The sequence below is a fragment of the Microcaecilia unicolor genome, chromosome 10 (assembly GCF_901765095.1).
Source record: "Microcaecilia unicolor chromosome 10, aMicUni1.1, whole genome shotgun sequence".
NCBI lineage: Eukaryota > Metazoa > Chordata > Amphibia > Gymnophiona > Siphonopidae > Microcaecilia > Microcaecilia unicolor.
In genome coordinates this window covers 108238000-108259644 of record NC_044040.1, presented here as the reverse complement: position 1 = coordinate 108259644, position 21645 = coordinate 108238000, and the positions used below count along the sequence as shown (strand labels likewise).

The 21645-nt window shown below is 48.8% G+C and overlaps 1 protein-coding gene across 1 annotated transcript in view; it reads right to left on the bottom strand.

Annotated features, from left to right (window-relative positions):
- STAG1 (stromal antigen 1) overlaps positions 1-21311 on the bottom strand; it is a 1758022-nt gene extending 1736711 nt beyond the window's left edge. The window contains 2 exon segments of the mRNA XM_030215628.1: positions 20709-20821; positions 21020-21311. Coding sequence (XP_030071488.1) covers positions 20709-20821; positions 21020-21311 — 405 coding nt within the window.
- Between the last annotated feature and the right edge of the window lie 334 nt (positions 21312-21645).

Here is a 21645-nt window from a genome sequence, read left to right as displayed (position 1 = left end):
TGAACAAATGTTGTAATTCATAGTTGGATTTTCCAAAAAATTTAATAAAAATGTTTTCAATTAAATTTACTACTTTGTAGCTTCATTCTGTCCCCCCCCCCCCCCCCCCCATCTTAATATTTTTGGAAAGAGTCAACAAATGATTCACTTCTACCCGTTCCACTCCACTCATTATTTTACAGACATCCATCATATCTCCCGTGGCCGTCTATTCTTCAAACTGAAGATCCCTAGCTGCTTTAGCCAGCCTTTCCTCAAAGGGAAGTCCGTCCTATCCCCTTTATCATTTTCGTCACCGTTCTCAGTACTTTTTATAATTCCACTATATCTTTTTTGAAATGTGGTGACCAAAACTGCACATAATATTCGAGTTGCCTTCATTTTTGTTTTCCATTCCTTTCCTAATATCACCTAACATTCTAGTTCCTTTCTTAGCTACCACTGCACACTGAGCAGAGGGTTTCAACGTATCATCAATGACGACACCTAGATCCCTTTCCTGGTCAGTGACTCCTAATGTGGAAGCTTCATCAGGTAGCTATAGTTCGGGTTCCTCTTTCCCACATGCATCACTTTCCACTTGCACACACTAAACGTCATCTGCCATCTGGATGCCCAGTCTCCAAGTCTTATAAGGTCCAGCTCAAGAGGGATGTATAAACATTTGCATAAGGAACTTAGTATTAAGTTGCAAGAACTTAATTTTATGTGACAATAATGGTCCATTCCTTCAGACTGTCGAGACAAGCCTCCAGCATATAGGGTCCATAGTCTCGGGTCAATTGAGCCACTATTCTCTGAAGTGGGGACATAAAGCGAATGCTACATACCTGTAGAAGGTATTCTCCGAGGACAGCAGGCTGATTGTTCTCACTGATGGGTTGACGTCCTCGGCAGCCCCCTCCATCGGAAAGTTTACTAGCAAAGGCCTTTGCTAGTCCTCGCGCGCCCATGCGCAGCCGTCTTCCCGCCCGAAACCGGCACGAGCCGGCCAGTCCAGTATGTAGCAAGACAATACATTTATGGGAAGACACAACTCCAAAGGGGAGGCGGGCGGGTTTGTGAGAACAATCACCCTGCTGTCCTCGGAGAATACCTTCTACAGGTATGTAGCATTCGCTTTCTCCGAGGACAAGCAGGCTGCTTGTTCTCACTGATGGGGTATCCCTAGCCCCCAGGCTCACTCAAAACAACAACCATGGTCAATTGGGCCTCGCAACGGCGAGGACATAACTGAGATTGACCTAAAAAATTTACCAACTAACTGAGAGTGTAGCCTGGAACAGAACAAACAGAGCCCTCGGGGGGTGGAGTTGGATCCTAAAGCCCAAACAGGTTCTGAAGAACTGACTGCCCGAACCGACTGTCGCGTCGGGTATCCTGCTGCAGGCAGTAATGAGATGTGAATGTGTGGACAGATGACCACGTCGCAGCTTTGCAAATTTCTTCAATAGAGGCTGACTTCAAGTGGGCTACCGACGCAGCCATGGCTCTAACATTATGAGCCGTGACATGACCCTCAAGAGCCAGCCCCGCCTGGGCATAAGTGAAGGAAATGCAATCTGCTAGCCAATTGGATATGGTGCGTTTCCCTACAGCCACTCCCCTCCTATTGGGATCAAAAGAAACAAACAATTGGGCGGACTGTCTGTTGGGCTGTGTCCGCTCCAGATAGAAGGCCAATGCTCTCTTGCAGTCCAATGTGTGCAGCTGACGTTCAGCAGGGCAGGAATGAGGACGGGGAAAGAATGTTGGCAAGACCATTGACTGGTTCAGATGGAACTCCGACACTACCTTTGGCAGAAACTTAGGGTGAGTGCGGAGGACTACTCTGTTGTGATGAAATTTGGTGTAAGGAGCCTGGGCTACAAGGGCCTGAAGCTCACTGACTCTACGAGCCGAAGTAACTGCCACCAAGAAAATGACCTTCCAGGTCAAGTACTTCGGATGGCAGGAATTCAGTGGCTCAAAAGGAGGTTTCATCAGCTGGGTGAGAACGACATTGAGATCCCATGACACTGTAGGAGGCTTGACAGGGGGCTTTGACAAAAGCAAACCTCTCATGAAGCGAACAACTAAAGGCTGTCCTGAGATCGGCTTACCTTCCACTTGGTAATGGTATGCACTGAAGGCACTAAGGTGAACCCTTACGGAGTTGGTCTTAAGACCAGACTCAGACAAGTGCAGAAGGTATTCAAGCAGGGTCTGTGTAGGACAAGAGCGAGGATCTAGGGCCTTGCTGTCACACCAGACGGCAAACCTCCTCCAATGAAAGAAGTAACTTCTCTTAGTGGAGTCTTTCCTGGAAGCAAGCAAGATGCGGGAGACACCCTGTGACAGACCCAAAGAGGCAAAGTCTACGCCCTCAACATCCAGGCCGTGAGAGCCAGAGACTGGAGGTTGGGATGCAGAAGAGCCCCTTCGTCCTGTGTGATGAGGGTCGGAAAACACTCCAATCTCCACGGTTCTTCGGAGGATAACTCCCAAACCCACTTCTCCTCTTCCTCCACTCTCTATCTCTGTTGATAACACCCTCATCCTCCCCGTCCCATCTGCCCGCAACCTCGGAGTCATCTTCGACTCCTCCCTCTCCTTCTCTGCGCATATCCAACAGACTGCCAAGACCTGTCGCTTCTTCCTCTTCAACATCAGCAAAATTCGCCCTTTCCTCTCTGAGCACACCACCAGAACTCTCGTCCACGCTCTCATTACCTCTCGCCTTGATTACTGCAACTTACTCCTCACCGGCCTCCCACTCAGCCATCTATTCCCCCTTCAATCAGTTCAGTACGCTGCTGCACGTCTTATATTCCGCCAAAACCGATATACTCATATCACCCCTCTCCTCAAATCACTTCATTGGCTTCCAATCAGATATCGCATACAATTCAAGCTCCTCCTCCTCACCTACAAGTGCACTCAGTCTGCGGCTCCTCACTACCTCTCCACCCTCATCTCCCCCTATGTTCCCGCCCGTAACCTCCGCTCACAGGACAAAGCCCTTCTCTCAGTACCCTTCTCCACCACTGCCAACTCCAGGCTCCGCTCATTCTGCCCTGCTTCACCCTATGCCTGGAACAATCTTCCTTTACCCATACGCCATGCCCCCTCCCTACCCATCTTCAAATCTCTGCTTAAAACTCACCTCTTCTATGCTGCCTTCGGCGTCTAACCGCTCTAGATAGACAGAATGCCCCAATCTATCCCCTCTATTAGATTAACTGCTCACTCGTCCTCTAGATTGTTCACTTGTCTTTAGATTGTTCTCTTGTCTTTTAGATTGTAAGCTCTTTGAGCAGGGACCGTCCTTCTATGTTTAAATTGTACAGCGCTGCGTAACCCTAGTAGCGCTTTAGAAATGCTAGTTAGTAGTAGTAGTAGGGAACCAGATCTGACGCGGCCAAAAAGGAGCAATCAGAATCATGGTGCCTCGGTCTTGCTTGAGTTTCAACAAAGTCTTCCCCACCAGAGGGATGGGAGGATAAGCATACAGCAGGCCCTCCCCCCAATCCAGGAGGAAGGCATCCGATGCCAGTCTGCCGTGGGCCTGAAGCCTGGAACAGAACTGAGGGACTTTGTGGTTCACTCGAGATGCGAAGAGATCCACCAAGGGGGTGCCCCACACCTGGAAGATCTGTCGTACCACACGGGAATTGAGCGACCACTCGTGAGGTTGCATAATCCTGCTCAACCTGTCGGCCAGACTGTTGTTTACGCCTGCCAGATATGTGGCTTGGAGCACCATGCCGTGACAGCGAGCCCAGAGCCACATGCTGACGGCTTCCTGACACAGGGGGCGAGATCCGGTGCCCCCCTGCTGTTGACATAGTACATGGCAACCTGGTTGTCTGTCTGAATTTGGATAATTTGGTGGGACAGACCGATCTCTGAAAGCCTTCAGAGCGTTCCAGATCGCTCGTAACTCCAGAAGATTGATCTGCAGATCGCGTTCCTGGAGGGACCAGCTTCCTTGGGTGCGAAGCCCATCGACATGAGCTCCCCATCCCAGGAGGGACGCATCCGTGGTCAGCACTTTTTGTGGCTGAGGAATTTGGAAGGGACGTCCCAGAGTCAAATTGGAGCAAATCGTCCACCATACAGGGATTTGAGAAAACTCGTGGACAGGTGGATCACGTCCTCTAGACCCCCAGCGGCCTGATACCACTGGGAGGCTAGGGTCCATTGAGCAGATCTCATGTGAAGGCGGGCCATGGGAGTCACATGGACTGTGGAGGCCATGTGGCCCAGCAATCTCAACATCTGCCGAGCTGTGATCTGCTGGGACGCTCGCACCCGCGAGACGAGGGACAACAAGTTGTTGGCTCTCGTCTCTGGGAGATAGGCGCGAGCCGTCCGAGAATCCAGCAGAGCTCCTATGAATTCGAGTCTCTGCACTGGAAGAAGGTGGGACTTTGGATAATTTATCACAAACCCCAGTAGCTCCAGTAGGCGAATAGTCATCTGCATGGACTGCAGGGCTCCTGCCTCGGATGTGTTCTCACCAGCCAATCGTCGAGATATGGGAACACGTGCACCCCCAGCCTGCGAAGCACCCGCTGCTACCACAGCTAGGCACTTGGTGAACACCCTGGGCGCAGAGCGGAGCCCAAAGGGTAGCACACAGTACTGAAGTGGCGTGTGCCCAACTGAAATCGCAGATACTGTCTGTGAGCTGGCAGTATCGGGATGTGTGTGTAGGCATCCTTCAAGTCCAGAGAGCATAGCCAATCGTTTTGCTGAATCATGGGGAGAAGGGTGCCCAGGGAAAGCATCCTGAACTTTTCTTTTTCGAGATATTTGTTCAGGGCCCTTAGGTCTAGGATGGGACGCATCCCCCCTGTTTTCTTTTCCACAAGGAAGTACCTGGAATAGAATCCCAGCCCTTCTTGCCCGGATGGCACGGGCTCGACCGCATTGGCGCTGAGAAGGGCGGAGAGTTCCTCTGCAAGTACCTTCTTGTGCTGGAAGCTGTAAGACTGAGCTCCCGGTGGACAATTTGGAGGTTTTGAGGCCAAATTGAGGGTGTACCCTGCCGGACTATTTGCAGAACCCACTGATCGGAGGTTATGAGAGGCCACTTGGTGAAAAGCTTTCAACCTCCCTCCGACTGGCAGGTCGCCCGGCACGGACAACTTGGATGTCGGCTATGCTCTGCTGGAGCCAGTCAAAAGCTCGCCCCTTGCTTTTGCTGGGGAGCCGCGGGCCTTGCTGAGTCGCACGCTGCTGACGAGAGCGAGCGCGCTGGGGCTTAGCCTGGGCCGCAGGCTGTCGGGAAGGAGGATTGTACCTACGCTTACCAGAAGAGTAGGGAACAGTCTTCCTTCCCCCGAAAAATCGTCTACCTGTAGAGGTAGAAGCTGAAGGCTGCCGGCGGGCGAATTTGTCGAATGCGGTGTCCCGCTGGTGGAGAGACTCTACCACCTGTTCGACTTTTTCACCAAAAATATTGTCCGCACGGCAAGGCGAGTCCGCAATCCGCTGCTGGATTCTATTCTCCAGGTCGGCGGCACGCAGCCATGAGAGCCTGCGCATCACCACACCTGAGCAGCGGCCCTGGACGCAACATCAAAAGTGTCAAACTCCTCTGGCCAGGAATTTTCTGCACGCCTTCAGCTGCCTGACCACCTCCTGAAAAGGCTTGGCTTGCTCAGGGGGAAGAGCATCAACCAAGCCCGCCAACTGCCGCACATTGTTCCGCATGTGTATGCTCGTGTAGAGCTGGTAAGACTGGATCTTGGACACGAGCATAGAGGAATGGTAGGCCTTCCTCCCAAAGGAGTCTAAGGTTCTAGCGTCCTTGCCCGGGGGCGCCGAAGCATGTTCCCTAGAACTCTTAGCCTTCTTTAGGGCCAAATCCACAACTCCAGAGTCATGAGGCAACTGAGTGCGCATCAGCTCTGGGTCCCCATGGATCCGGTACTGGGACTCGATCTTCTTGGGAATGTGGGGATTAGTTAATGGCTTGGTCCAGTTCGCAAGCAATGTCTTTTTCAGGACATGGTGCAAGGGAACAGTGGACGCTTCCTTAGGTGGAGAAGGATAGTCCAGGAGCTCAAACATTTCAGCCCTGGGCTCGTCCTCCACAACCACCGGGAAGGGGATGGCCGTAGACATCTCCCGGACAAAGGAGGCAAAAGACAGACTCTCGGGAGGAGAAAGCTGTCTCTCAGGAGAGGGAGTGGGATCAGACGGAAGACCCTCAGACTCCTCGTCAGAGAAATATCTGGGATCTTCCTCTTCCTCCCACGAGGCCTCACCCTCGGTGTCAGACACAAGTTCACGGACCTGTGTCTGCAACCTCGCCCTGCTCGACTCCGTGGAGCCACGTCCACGATGGGGGCGTCGAGAGGTAGACTCCCTGGCCCGCATCGGCGAAGCTCCCTCCGCCGACGTAGTCGGGGAGCCCTCCTGGGAGGTGGCCGCGGTCGGTACCGCGTGCGTCGGGGACCTCAACCTGGGCGATGGGCCAGCCGGCGCCACGCTCGACGGTACCGGAGGCGCAAGCACCGCCGGTACCGGAGGGGTAGGGCGCAACAGCTCTCCCAGAATCTCTGGGAGAACGGCCCGGAGGCTCTCGTTCAGAGTGGCTGCAGAAAAAGGCTGAGAGGTCGATGCAGGCGTCGACGTCAGAACCTGTTCCAGGCGAGGAGGCTGTTCCGGGCTGTCCAGAGTGGAGCGCATCGACACCTCCTGAACAGAGGGTGAGCGGTCCTCTCGGTGCCGATGCCTGCTGGGTGCCGAATCCCTCGGCGACCCAGAGCTCTCGGTGCCGACACGGGGAGGAGACCGGTGTCGATGCTTCTTTGACTTCTTCCGAAGCATGTCACCGGAGCTCCCCGGCACCGACGAGGAGGACGTAGAATCCATCCGTCGCTTCCTCGGGGCCGAGACCGAAGAGGGTCGATCCCGGGGGGGCTGTACCGCAGGAGCCCTCAGGGTAGGGGGAGACCCACCCGAAGGCTCACCGCCACCAGCAGGGGAATGGACAGCCCTCACCTGCACTCCTGACGATGCACCTCCGTCCGACGACATCAGCAGACGAAGTCTTGGTACCACCGACGTCGATGCAGTCGCCCGATGCCTCGGCGCCGATGCAGAGATCCGATGCCTCGATGCAGTCGATGGAGCGGCAGCCAAGGAAGATGGTCCGGACGCTGACGACGTCGATGCACTCGATGCCTCCGGTGCCGATGTCGACGAAGAGCCCGAGAACAAAACGTTCCACTGGGCTAATCTCGCTACCTGAGTCCGCCTTTGTAACAGGGAACACAGACTGCAGTTCTGAGGGCGGTGCTGGGCCCCTAGACACTGAAGACACGCAGAGTGCCTATCAGTGAGCGAGATTACCCGGGCGCACTGGGTGCACTTCTTGAAGCCGCTGGAAGGCTTCGATGTCATGGGCGGAAAAATCACGCCGGCGAAATCAAAAGCCGAAATGGCGAAATTTGAAGCACCAAAATTTAGAGGGAGAAAAATCTCGACCGAGGCCAAACTAGGCCTACCCCGTCAACGAAAGAAAACTTACGGGGCAAAAGCTGAGAAAATTACGGGAAGGGCAGAAAACCCGAAAGGGTCTTCCGGAGCGCTTCCCGAACTTTTTGAAAGAAAAAACAAGAGAAAACACGTCGAAAAGGACGCGCGAGGTCGACTCTCTGGGGCACGAACGGCGTAACACGACCGTACCGAGCGCGGACGAAAGAAGACTGGCCGGCTCGTGCCGGTTTCGGGCGGGAAGACGGCTGCGCATGCGCAGTGCGCATGGGCGCGCGAGGACTAGCAAAGGCCTTTGCTAGTAAACTTTCCGATGGAGGGGGCTGCCGAGGACGTCAACCCATCAGTGAGAACAAGCAGCCTGCTTGTCCTCGGAGAATAATCGATTTCTGCAGCCCAGCATATCATCGACCTACCAGCGCTTTACAAACTGCCGGTTATGGTTCAGATTCCAAAATATCCACCAGGTAAGTGTGTAGTGTTGTAATATAATGTTGCATCTGCTGATAAGCATACCAGTCTCAAGCTTATAGCAAATAGGTTGTCCGTACTGTTTCATAAGATAACATTTGCAGTTCATTATCCTCAAGAGCATGCTGTAATAAAGTCAAACCTCGGGACACCCACTGCTGAAAAAGCGGATCAGTCAGCCCAGAATGAAAATCCTTATTACCCATCAAGGGTAAATATTTAGAAATGGAAAATTGTAAGCCATACTTCTCTCTCAAAATCATCCAGGACCATTTCATAAGTAGGAGAATATGGTTTTTACAATTGGAGGTGAGTGTGGTAGCCGTGTTAGTCCACACTTAAGGTTATCAATAGAAATCAAACAAAATAAAACATGGAAAAGATAATAAGATGATAAGTTATGTCCAATAATAAAGGTATCATCTTATTTTCTTTTCCATGTTTTATTTTGTTTGATTTCTATTGATACAATTGGAGGGTAAAGCACTATAGCGAGGATGGATCCAATAAGATAGTCAAATCACCTCCCAAATTGCTTTCAAACTGATAGTTACAAAACTCAAAAATCCAATACCAGGCACAGCACAATTGACATGCGGCATGCAAGTTAGGGGAGTCCCAAGCATCCGTCTTTGCAGAGGAGTTGCAAATATCTAAGGACAAGGCGAGGTATTTTGGTACCCTAAAAAAAACTTTGTATCACCATTCTGAATAAAGCAATCTCACCCCACGACAGAGGAAGGGGAGCCCAGCGATCACAGAGACATTTTGCGTTGTGGAGGGTGAGTTAATATTTGAGGTATAAAGGCGAGACAAATCCCTAGGAATGAAAAGGCCTAAATATTTGAATCCTCACCCAGTGCAGGGGAAATGTCCCCCCCCCCCCCCCCACCACCACCACCACCACCACCACAGGTCTAAGCCCTCTTGTCAAGCACAATGCCTCAGATTTGTCTACATTTATCCACAACTCGGATATAACTGTCCATACCTCAAGAGCACATCCAAAGTTTTAGGGAAGGAAACCTCAGGAGATGTATAGGCTCATAAGGTGGTCACTGGCAAACAGTATCAGTTTAAACTCTGACAAGCCAATTTTAATGCTGAAGATTGCATACACAGGAGAAATAGCACTGAGGAAAGGGGACATCCCTATTGCATTCCCCTTTAGATAGGCATTCTTGGCAACAATAGGCAATTTACCAGAACCTGAACCCACTGACCAGAATAAAGTAGTTCAATCATTTGTAAAATGGGACTTCGGAAACCATAGCATATTAACATTTCCCAGAGGTATGGCCATGAGACTATCAAAAGCTTTTCCTATATAAAAGCCTACCAGAAGAGCATCAAGCTGCTGAGATCTAACAGTTTCCATGGAACAAAAGAGCCACCTCATATTAGCCACTGCGTTCCTCCCCTTCACAAAAACTGCCCGGTGAACGCTCACCAACTTGAGTATAACACCCAACAATCGGTTGACCAAAATCTTTGCATACAACTTTACATCTGCATTAAGTAATGAGACAAGAGTGGTGAGAAGGAGATCTCTATTAGGTTTCAAGATAGGGAGCACAGTGGCCCCCCCTTATAGTACGCGAAAAGATCCCCTTAGCTAGAGAATCACTATAGATCTCCACCAAAAGAGAAGCCATCAAAGGTCACAGCTGTGTATAAAACTCAAGAGGCAAACCATCTGGGCCATGGGCCATGCACAAAGCAGAAATCTTGATAGCATGTATAAGCATGTATAAACCGAAGATACCTACTTGTAGCACGTATTCTCCGAGGACAGCAGCCTGATCATTCTCACAAGTAAGGTCGACGATCCAAGTTGAACCGGGAACCAGCATAATAGGACAAACATTTTTGCTACAGCCTTCTGGCGCGCGTGCCGCGCTTCACTGCACACACACGGAATACCTTCCCAAACACCGTGCGATCGAGCTCCTCAGTTTAATCCAAAAGCATAAAGAAAAGAAAAGAAACTCCTCCAAGGGGCGGTGGGAGGGATTGAGAGAATCATCAGCCTGCTGTCCTCGGAGAATACCTGCTACAGGTAAGTATCTTCGCTTTCTCCGAGGACAAGCACACTATCATTCTCACAAGTGAGGTATCCCAGCATCCAGGCTCACCAAAAACAACAAATATTGGTAAATTGGGTCTCGCAACGACAAGGACGTAACGTAGACTAACCTGAAACTATATACAAACTAGCTGAGAGTGCAGCACAGAACAGAACAAAACAGGCCTAGGAGAGTGGAGTTGGATTCTAAACCACAAACAGATTCTGCAACACTGATTGCCTAGTCGGGTATCCTGCTCAAGACACTAGTGAGATGCGAATATGTGGACTGAAGACCACATTGCAGCCGTGCAAATCTCTTCAAAGGAGGCTGACTTTAACTGAGCCGCCAACACAGCCACGGCTCTGCCATTATGAGAAGTGACATGACCCTCTAGAGTCAGCCCAACTTGGGCATAAGTGAAGAAAATGCAATCTGCTAGCCAACTGGAAATGGTGTGATTACCGATGGCGAATACCCTCCTGTTGATATCTAAAGAGAAACAATTGGGCAGACTTGTCTGAAGGGCTTCGTCCGCTCCATGTACACTCTCTTGCAGTCCAATATGTGAAAGCTGCTTTTGCCAGGATGGGCATGAGGATGGGGAAAAACGTTAAGACAATCGACTGGTTCAGATGAAACTCCGAAACTACCTTTGGCAGGAATTTACAGTGCGTACGGAGGACTACTCTATTGTGGTGAAACTTAGCATAAGCTGCGTAAACTATTAAGGCCTGAAGCTCACTGACTCTATGAGATGAATTAACAGCCACCATGAAAATGACCTTCCAGGTCAAGTACTTCAGATGGCAGGAATTCAGTGGCTCTAAAGGAGCTTTCATCAACTGGGTGAGAACAACATTGAGGTCCCATGACACTGGTGGAGGTTTGACAGGGGGCTTTGACAAAAGCAAACCTCTCATGAAGCGAACAACTAAAGGCTGTCCAGAGACAGGCTGACCTTCTACCCGCTGAGGATAAGCACTAATTGCACTAAGGTGAACCCTAGTTGGTCTTAAAAACCAGACTCAGATAGGTATAGAAGGTACTCAAGCAGGGTCTGTGTTAGGACAAGAACGGGAACTAAGGCCTTGCTGTCACACCAGACAGCAAACCTCTGCCATTTAAAAGAGTAACATCTCTTAGTGGAATCTTTCCTGGAAGCCAGCAAGACTCAAAGACACCCGCTGAAAGACCCCATGGAAGCAAATCTAGACTATCAACATCCAGGAAATCATATCCAGAGACTGGAGGATGGGTTATAGATACAACCCTTTGTTCTCAGTGATGAGGGTCGGAACACACTGCAATTTCCATGATTCTTCGGAAGACAACTCCAGAAGAAGAGGGAACCAAATCTGTCGCAGCCAGTAGAGTGCGAACAGAATCATGGTTCCGTGGTCTTCCTTGAGTTTCAACAAAATCTTTCCCACTAGTGGTATCGGAGGATATGCATACAGAAGGCCTGTTCCCCAATGAAGGAGAAAAGTATCTGACGCTAGTCTGTCATGAGCCTGAAATCCTGTAACAGAACTGAGGGGCCTTGTGATTGAGTTGAGTGGCAAAAAGATCCACCGAGGGGGTGCCCCATGCTCGGAAGATCTTGCGGGCTATGCCCATATTCAGAGACCACTCAAGAGGTTGCATTATTCTGCTCAGTCTGTCAAACAGAGCCATTGTTTATGCCTGCCAAAAAAGTGGCTTTTTTTTTTTGTTACATTTGTACCCCGCACTTTCCCACTCATGGCAGGCTCAATGCGGCTTACATATACAGGTACTTATTTGTACCTGGGGCAATGGAGGGTTAAGTGGCTTGGAGAAACATGCCATGACGGCATGCCCAGAGCCACATCCAGACAGCATCCTGATACGGAGAGCAAGATCCAGTGCCCCCCTGCTTGTTGGTGTAATACATCAAAACCTGATTGTTTGAATTAGGATAATTTGGTTGGACAACCATCTCTGAAAGCCTTTAGAGTATTCTAGATCGCTCGGAACTCCAGAAGGTTGATCCGAAGACACGTTTCCTGCAGGGACCAGGCTCCCCGAGTGTGAAGCCCATCTGCATGAGCCCCCTACCCAAAGTGAAGCATCCGTCATCAGAATTTTTTGTGGCTGAGGAAATTTAATCCAAAGGTCAGATTTGACTGAATTGTCCACCATGACGGCATGCCCAAAGTCACATCTGGAAGGTTTCCTGACACAGAGGGTGTGAAACGGTGCCCCCCACCTTCTTGTTGGAGTAATACATCGCAAACCTGATTTGAATTAGGATAATTTGATTGCATAGCCTATCTCTGAAAGCCCAGAGAGTGCTCCAGATCACTTGGAGCTCCGAGAGATTGATCTGAATATTTGTTTCTTGGCTGGACCAAGCTCCTTAGGTGTGAAGCCCATCTACATGACCTCCCCAATCCAGGAGAGATGCATGCATCATCAAAACTTTTTGCGGCTGAGGAATTTGGAATGGTAATGCCAAGGTCAGATTGAATCAAAATGCCCACCATTGCAGAGAGCGTACAAGCATGGAGGACACATGAATGACATTTTCCAGACTCCACGTGGATTGAAACCACTGAAGCCAGGGTCCATTGAGCACACCTCATGTGAAGATGTGCCATGGGTGTAACAGACACTGTGGAAGCCATGTGGCCCAACAACCTCGACATCTGCCTAGTTGTGACTTGCAGCGATGTCCGAACCTTGGAAGCAAGGGACAGAAGGTTCTCCGAACGTGCCCCAGCCTACATGTCAGACCTGATAGAATTACCATCCAGGAATGCTAAAAAAAATCATCCCACACATTCCTCAATCTTCATTTCCCCAACTGCAAAGGTCCTAAATAAAAACTAATGCACACATCAACCTTTCCTACTGAGCACACAATTTTGGAAACGCGCTGCTGCACAACTTAAAATCGATCTATGAATTAACTGACTTCCGCAAACTATTGAAGACCCATCTATTTAACAAGGCACACCACAAAGACCAACAAACGTGAACTACTTCACATATATCCAGCACTTTCTTGAATATTTGCTGTTATACTAATATCATGCACCCAAAATCCTCTGTAATACTGTTTATTTCTTATACTAACATAGTAGATGACAGCAGAAAAAGACCTGCACGGTCCATCCAGTCTGCCCATCAAAAAAACTCATAAGTGCTACTTTTGTATATACCCTACTTTGATTTGTACCTGAGCTCTTCAGGTCACAGGACCGTATAAGTCTTGCCCAGCACTATCCCCGCCTCCCACCACTGGCTCTGGCACAGACCGTACAAGTCTGCCCAGCACTGTCCTCGCCTCCCAACCACCAGCCCCGCCTCCCGATCTCGACTAAGCTCCTGAGGATCCATTCCTTCTGCACAGGATTCCTTTATGCTTATCCCACGCATGTTTGAATTCTGTTACCGTTTTCATTTCCACCACCTCCCGCGGGAGGGCATTCCAAGCATCCACTACTCTCTCCGTGAAAAAATACTTCCTGACATTTTTCTTCAGTCTGCCCCCCCCCCCCCCCCTTCAATCTCATTTCATGTCCTCTCGTTCTACTGCCTTCGCATCTCCGGAAAAGGTTCGTCTGCAGACCAACACCCTTCAAACACTTGAACGTCTGCATCACATCACCCCTGTTTCTCCTCTCCTCCAGAGCACACATATTCAGCTCAGCAAGTCTCTCCCCACACGTCCTGCAACGCAAATCCCATACCACCCTCGCAGCCCCTCCCCGCATCACTTTAATTCCCTTAACATCCTTAGAAAAAAGAATTGAAGCGGTGCAAAGAAAAGCCACGAGAATGGCACGGGACCCGCACCACAAGACGCACGAGACCCGCCGAACCAAACATGCATACTCCGGAGGAAAGGAGAAACAGGGGTGACACGGACACAGACATTCAAATATTTGAAATGTACCAATCCGCAAACAAACCTTTTCCGGAGATGCGACTGAGAAAGTCTGCATGCACATTCAATGATCCCACAATGTGGCCGGCATAGAGAAGAGGAAGATGGACTTCCACCCAACTGCTGCCTGCCTCGCTAAAGGAGCATTCCTAGTGCCCCCCTGCCTGCTGACATGAACTACTGCCGTCACATTGCTGCACATGACTCTCCACTATTCATGATGTACTGTAAGCCACATTGAGCCTGCAAAGAGGTGGGAAAATGTGGGATACAAACGCAATAAATAAATAAATAAGGTAGGCTCGAACAGTCTGAAAATAACAAGCAGCAGCATAAGGAGTGTCAAAACAAATGCAAGGCGCAGATAAAGAAGGCCAAGAGGAATTACAAAAAAAAGATAGCATTAGAGGCAAAAAAAAACATAGCAAATATTAAAGCAGGAAGCCGGCAAAAGAATCAGTTGGGCCGCTGGATGATAGAGAGGTAAAAGGGGCGATCATGGAAGATAAAGACGTAGCGAAGAGATTGAATGAATTCTTTGCTTCGGTCTTCACCGAGGAGATTTGGGTGGATACCGGTGTTGGAAATGGTACTTCAAGCGGACGAATCGGAGAAACTTACTGACTTCACGGTAAACCTGAAGGACGTAATGGGGCAGTTCAGCAAACTAAAGAGTAGCAAATCTCCTGGACCGGATGGTATTCATCCTAGAGTACTGATAGAACTGAAAAATGAGCTTGCGGAGCTACTGTTAGTGATATGCAATTTATCCTTAAAATCGAGCGTGGGACCGGAAGATTGGAGGGTGGCCAATGTAACGTCGATTTTAAAAAAAGGTTCCAGGGGAGATCCGGGAAATTATAGACCGGTGAGTCTGACGTCGGTGCCGGGGAAAATGGTAGAGGCTAATATCAAAAACAAAATTACAGAGCACATCCGAGGACATGGATTACTGACATCAAGTCAGCACGGCTTTTGTGTGGGGAAATCTTGCCTGACCAATTTACTTCAATTCTTTGAAGGACTAAACAAACATGTGGACAAAGGGGAGCCGGTTGATATTCTGTATCTGAATTTTCAAAAGGCATTTGACAAGGTACCTCATGAAAGGCAACATAGAAAATTGGAGGGTCATGGGATAGGAGGAAATGTCCTATTGTGGATTAAAAACTGGTTGAAGGATCAGAGAAAATGGTCCCACCATTTACACAAATATATTACCTGCTCTGAAACACCAAGTGTCTCAAGAGAAGTCAGAATTAGATATTTCATTGATATTGGAATCCTCAGATACTGACCTAGTTAAAGCTTCTACTTTAATTGCCACAGTAGCCTTGTCACCAGACAAGAACTGGCTGATGAGACTTTTCTTCCAAAATAAAGACAAGAGCTTCCTTGGTTTAAGAGTTAGTCTCTTCCCTGATTTGACCAAGGAGACTCAAAAACGTAGACATAGATTTTTACTTATGAGGCCTGGTGTAATTCAGTTAGGAGGTACGTTTTTTTCTAAAGTACCCGTGCAAATGCCTAGTAAAATATCAATCTAATAAATGTGTGTTTTATGAGCCGGCACAACTTTCTTCGTTCCTGGCTACAAAAGGACAAGGGAGTAATTAATATATAGCACTATATATAGGAGAAGGTATCTGTTATGAGCATCCAATAAAGAAAAGCTTCCTTATTTCTTATCAGAATCCATATTAAAAATTTTGAACCTCACCAATGAGGACTTTAACTAACATACTGTCTGTAATTGCATGAATATTAATTTGTCTCTTTATATATTTGAACAGTGATATTTCTCGACAAGTAGATTTTTGCTTGTTTTAATATATGTAAATTGTTAAATAAATAAAATTGAAAAAAAAACTGGTTGAAGGATAGGAAAGAGAGAGTAGGGTAAATGGGCAGTATTCACAATGCAGAAGGGTAGTTAGTGGGGTTCCTCAGGGGTCTGTGCTAAAGATCGGAGTAACTAGCGAGGTAATAAAATTTGCTGATGACACAAAGTTATTCAAAGTCGTTAACTCATGACAGGATTGTGAAAAATTACAGAAGGACTTTACGAGACTGGGAGACTGGGCGGCTAAATGGCAGATGACTTTTAATGTGAATAAGTGCAAGGTGATGCATGTGGGGAAAAAAGAACTCGAATTATAGCTACGTCATGCAAAGTTCCACTTTAGGAGGTACGGACCAAGAAAGGGATCTGGGTGTCGTCGTCGATAATACACTGAAACCTTCTGCTCAGTGTGCTGCTGCGGCTTGGAAAGCGAATAGAATGTGGGGCATTATTAGGAAAGGTATGGAAAACAGGTGTGAGGATGTTAATAATGCTGTTGTATCGCTCCAGTGTTCAATTCTGGTTGCCGCATCTCAAGAAAGATATAGTAGAATTGGAAAAGGTGCAGCGAAGGGCGACTAAAATGATAGCGGGGATGGGACGACTTCCCTATGAAGACTAAGGAGGCTAGGGCTTTTCAGCTTGGAGAAGAGACGGCTGAGGGGAGACATGATAGAGTTATATAAAATAATTAGTGGAGTGGAACAGGTGGATGTGAAGCATCTGTTCATGCTTTCCAAAAATACTAGGACTAGGGGGCATGCGATGAAACTACAGTGTAGTAAATTTAAAACAAATCAGAAAAAATGTTTCTTCACCCAACGCATAATTAAACTCTGGAATTCGTTGCCGGAGAACGTGGTGAAGGCGGTTAGCTTCACAGAGATTTAAAAGGGGTTATACAGTTTCCTAAAGGACAAGTCCATAAACCGCTACTAAATGGACTAGGGAAAAATCCACAATTCAAGGAATAACATGTATAGAATGTTTGTACATTTGGGAAGGTCGCCAGGTGCCCTTGGCCTAGATTGGCCGCTGTCATGGACAGGATGCTGAGCTCGATGGACCCTTGGTCTTTTCCCAGTGTGGGATTACTTATGTAAAGTGAAGGCTAAGAAGTACAGTCACTGTTCCCTCTTGAAACACAGTGCCGGGAGCTCTGGGGTGTCGAAGGATTCGACACGTGAGAAACGTTGGGGCCGGGATGACCGCTCCCCCTCCAGGAGGTGCCGACGTGTCTGCCTCCCAGTAATCTGGTTTCTGTTCCCGAGCCTCAAAATTCTGCCACCGATTGCTCCACTGGCCCCGCAGCCTTATGCTATGGCGGCTCTCGACGAGCGCATCTGAGCCTTCCAGAGCTTTAGGAAGGACTGCTGCGCCAGGTTTTTTTTTTCTCAGTCTCCACCTCCTGGAAGGCGTGCACAACCCATCAGTCACATTCTGTACCGGTCCGAAGGGACTAAAGGAAAGCAAATTAGCAGGTAAGGCCTAATTTATCTATCCCATTTATCCTTTTCATTGCTCTTCTCTGTACCTTTTCTAATTCCACCATATCTTTTTTTGAGACGTGTTGTCGATTGCACACAGTATTCAAGGCATAGTTGCACCATTGAGCGATACAAAGGCATTATAACATCCTCATTTTTATTTTCCATTCCTTTCCTAATACCTAGCATTCTATTTGCTTTCTTTGCCGCCTCAGCACAGTGAGCAGATTGTTTCAAAGTATTGTCAATGATGACTCCTAGATCCTTTTCCTGGTCGGTGATGCAAGGTCGTCCTAACGCGGAACTTTGCATCACGTAACTATAGTTCGAGTTCCTTTTTCTTACATGCATCACTTTGCACTTGCTCACATTAAACATCTACCATTTGGATGCCCAGTCTTCCAGTCTCATAAGGTCGCCTTGCAATTTTTCACAATTCTCCTGTGGCTTAATAACTTTTGTGTCATTGGCAAATTTAATTACCTCACTAATTATTCTCATATCTAGGTCATTTATAAATATGTTTAAAAGCAGTGGGCCCAGCACAAACCCTTGTGGAACACATCTACCCTTCTCCATTGAGAATACTGACCATTTAACCCTACCTTTTAATCCTCAATAGAACGCTACCTCCTCTTCCATTACTTTCCAATTTCCTGTGGAGTTTTTCATGAGGTACTTTGTGAAATGCTTTTTGAAAATCCATACATAGTATCGACTGGCTCACCTTTATCCACATGTTTATTGGGAGTTATGCTTATCTTTTAAGATATACTGATGAACACAAATTGCATGGTGCACACTATAAGGGAAGGGCTCATAAGACACAGTACTCTGTCTGCCTCTTCTAATTGACGGGAGACTTATGTGTTAGGCGGTGCGAGTCTGATAGGTACGGACGGGGAGAGGGATCTTGGGGTGATAGTATCTGAGGATCTGAAGGCGACAAAACAGTGTGACAAGGCGGTGGCCGTAACTAGAAGGTTGCTAGGCTGTATTGAGAGAGGTGTGACCAGCAGAAGAAAAGAGGTTTTAATGCCCCCTGTATAAGTCGTTGGTGAGGCCCTACCTGGAGTACTGTGTTCAGTTTTGGAGGCCGTATCTTCCTAAGGATGTAAAAAGAATTGAAGCGGTGCAAAGAAAAGCTACGAGAATGGTATGGGATTTGTGTTACAACACGTACGAGGAGAGACTTGCTGAACTAAACATGTATACCTTGGAGGAAAGGAGAAACAGGGGTGATATGATACAGATGTTCAAATATTTGAAAGGTATTAATCCGCAAACAAACCTTTTCCGGAGATGGGAAGGCGGTAGAACGAGAGGACATGAAATGAGATTGAAGGGGGGCAGACTCAAGAAAAATGTCAGGAAGTATTTTTTCATGGAGAGAGTGGTGGATGCTTGGAATGCCCTCCCGCGGGAGGTGGTGGAGATAAAAACGGTAACAGAATTCAAACATGCGTGGGATAAACATAAAGGAATCCTATTTGGAAGGAAGGGATCCTCAGGAGCTTAGCAGAGATTGGATGGCAGAGGCGGGGCTGGTGGTTGCGAGGCGGGGTTAGTGCTGGGCAGACTTATACGGTCTGTGCCCTGAAAAAGACAGATACAAATCAAGGGGCTGGTGGTTGGGAGGCGGGGCTAGTGCTGGGCAGACTTATACGGTCTGTGCCCTGAAAAAGACAGATACAAATCAAGGTAAAGTATACACAAAAAGTAGCACATATGAGTTATCTTGTTGGGCAGACTGGATGGACCGTGCAGGTCTTTTTCTGCCGTCATCTACTACGTTACTATGTTACTTATGTCCGTGTGTCGAGCAGAGCTCCTATAAATTCCAATCATTGGACAGGGTGGAGATGGGATTTGGGGTAGTTTATTACAAACCTTAGAAGTTCCAGCACCTGAATAGTCTTCCACATGGACTCCTGAGCACCCTCCTCCAAGGTGCTCTTTACCAACCAATTGTCGAGATAAGGGAACACATGCACTCCCAGTCTGCGAAGTGACGCTGCAACGACTGCTAGACATTTGGTAAATACCCTGGGAGCTGACGCAAGGCCAAAAGGCAGTATGCAGTACTGAAAAATGTGTTTTCAGCTGAAATTGAAGATACTTCCTGTGAGCTGGAAGTATTGCAATGTGGCTGTATGCATCCTTTAAGTCCAGAGAGCATAGCCAATCGTTTTTCTAAATCATGGAAAGAAAGGTACCCAGGGAAACCATCCTGAACTTTTCTCGGACTAGAAATTTGTTCAGGGCCCTTAGGTCTAGGATTGGACGCATTCCCCCAACCCCCACGCACAAGGAAGTACCTGGAATAGAACCCCTGCCCTTCTTCCCCTGGTGGAACGGGTTCGATCGCATGGGCATTTATAAGGGCGGAGAGTTCCTCAGCAAGTACCTGCTGTTGCTGAGAGCTGAAACAGTGAGCTCTAAGTAGGAAATTTGGAGGTTTGGATATCAAATTGAGGATGTATCCTAGCCAAACTATTTGAAGAACTCACCGGTCGGAGGTTATGAGAGGCCACCTTCTGTGAAAAAATTGTAATCTCCCCCCAACCAGTAAGTCATCTGGCATGGACATTTATGGTGGCTACACTCTGCTGGAGCCAGCCAAAAGCCTGTCCACTGCATTAGCTGGGGAACAGCACAGGCCTTAGGCGCACGCTTGTTGACGAGAACGCTGGGGTGTAGCCTGAGAAGGCTGGCGAGCAGCCAGAGCATACCTACGCCTAGAGAAGGCATAAGTACTACTCCGGGTTCCACCAAAATACCTCCTAGATGAGTTGGTCACAGAAGGCGCCCAGCGGGAGATACAGAAGACATAGCATCAGTGTGCTTTTTGATCTGGTCAACCAGCTCCTCAACCTTCTCTCCAAAAAGATTATCCGCCCTGCAAGGGGCATCCGCCATTCTCTGCCAGACCAAGTCAGAGACGCGCAGCCATGACAGTCTGCACATTGCTATGCTCTGGGCAGAGATTCTGGATGCCAAGTCAAAAGTGTTGTAAGTGCCCCTGCCAAAAGCTTGCGACACGCCTTCTGCTGATTGACCAGCTGGCGAAAAGGATCAGCCTGCTTGCTCCAGAGGGAGCACATTGACCAAGTCAGACTGCTGCCTCACCAAGTTCCGCAAGTAGACACTCATGAAGAGCTGGTACGACTGAATACGGGCGATGAGCGTAGTGGCCTGATACATTTTTCTCCCAAAAGAGTCCAAGGTTCTAGTTTCTCTGCCTGGGGGAACCGAAGCATAGTCTCTAGTACTCTTGGCTCTCTTCAGAGCAGCATCCACCACCATGGAGTTTTAGGGTAACTGAAACCTTGCCAACCCAGGTTCCCGTGGATCCGATACTGGGTATCTATTTTTGGGGGGACCACAGGGACAAACAGAGGGGACACCCAGTTCCACACGAGGACTGCCTTGAGTACCTTATGCAAAGGAGTTACCACTTCCTCCTTAGGTAGAGAGGTGTAGTCCAGGACCTCAAGCATCTTAGCCCTGGGCTCATACTCCACTTCTATGGGGAAGGGTGTGGCCTCAGCTATATCCCACACAAAAGAGGTGAAAGAGAGGCTCTCAGGTGGAGACAGTCATCTCTCAGGTGGAGGGGAAGGTTCAGAATGAATCCCAAAAAACTCATCGAAGGAAAAGTACCTGGGATCCTCCTCAGACTCCCACGAGTGCTCCTCTTCAGTATCAGACAGCACTTCACTCAAGGATGTCAGAGACTGGGGCCCACCCCAACATCGAGGACCGGTGGCCTTGAGAACGTTGACAGGTCGGGTTCCTGCCTCGAGTCCGGCAAAGCTTCCTCCACCAACATCGAAGGCAAACCGGCCTGGATGGTAGTCAACACAGGAACCAAACGTGGCGCCGGAGTTGGGGGGCGGCACCACGGGCTGGGCACAAGAGGGGGCCACAGCGTAAGGCATAGTTGGTGCAGGCACCCCTGATGCCACTGCATATAGCTGCATAAAAGTCTCCAAGATCTCTGGAAGCAAGGCCCAGAGTCGCTCGTTGAGAGCCACCATCGGTAAAGGTTGAGGGTCCAGTGTGGTATCAGGTTGCCTAACCGTCTGGGGTGCGGGAGCAGGATCTCAGCTGCTGGGAGACACGCGCGACAGCACCCCTTCAATAGAGGTGGGAGTGCTCCTTCCGGCGCCAACACTTCTCGGGTGCCACATCCCTCGACGTCCCGGAGGTTCCAGTACCATGTGTCGAAGGAGAACAGTCTTGGTGCTTCTTGTCCTTCACCGAATGCACCTCACCAAGACTCCTCAGTACGACATGGAATTCTCACATCGCCTCGGGGTAGGGTCTGTCTGTCCCAGGGGGCCTCGCAACGTGTAAACCCACTCAATGCCT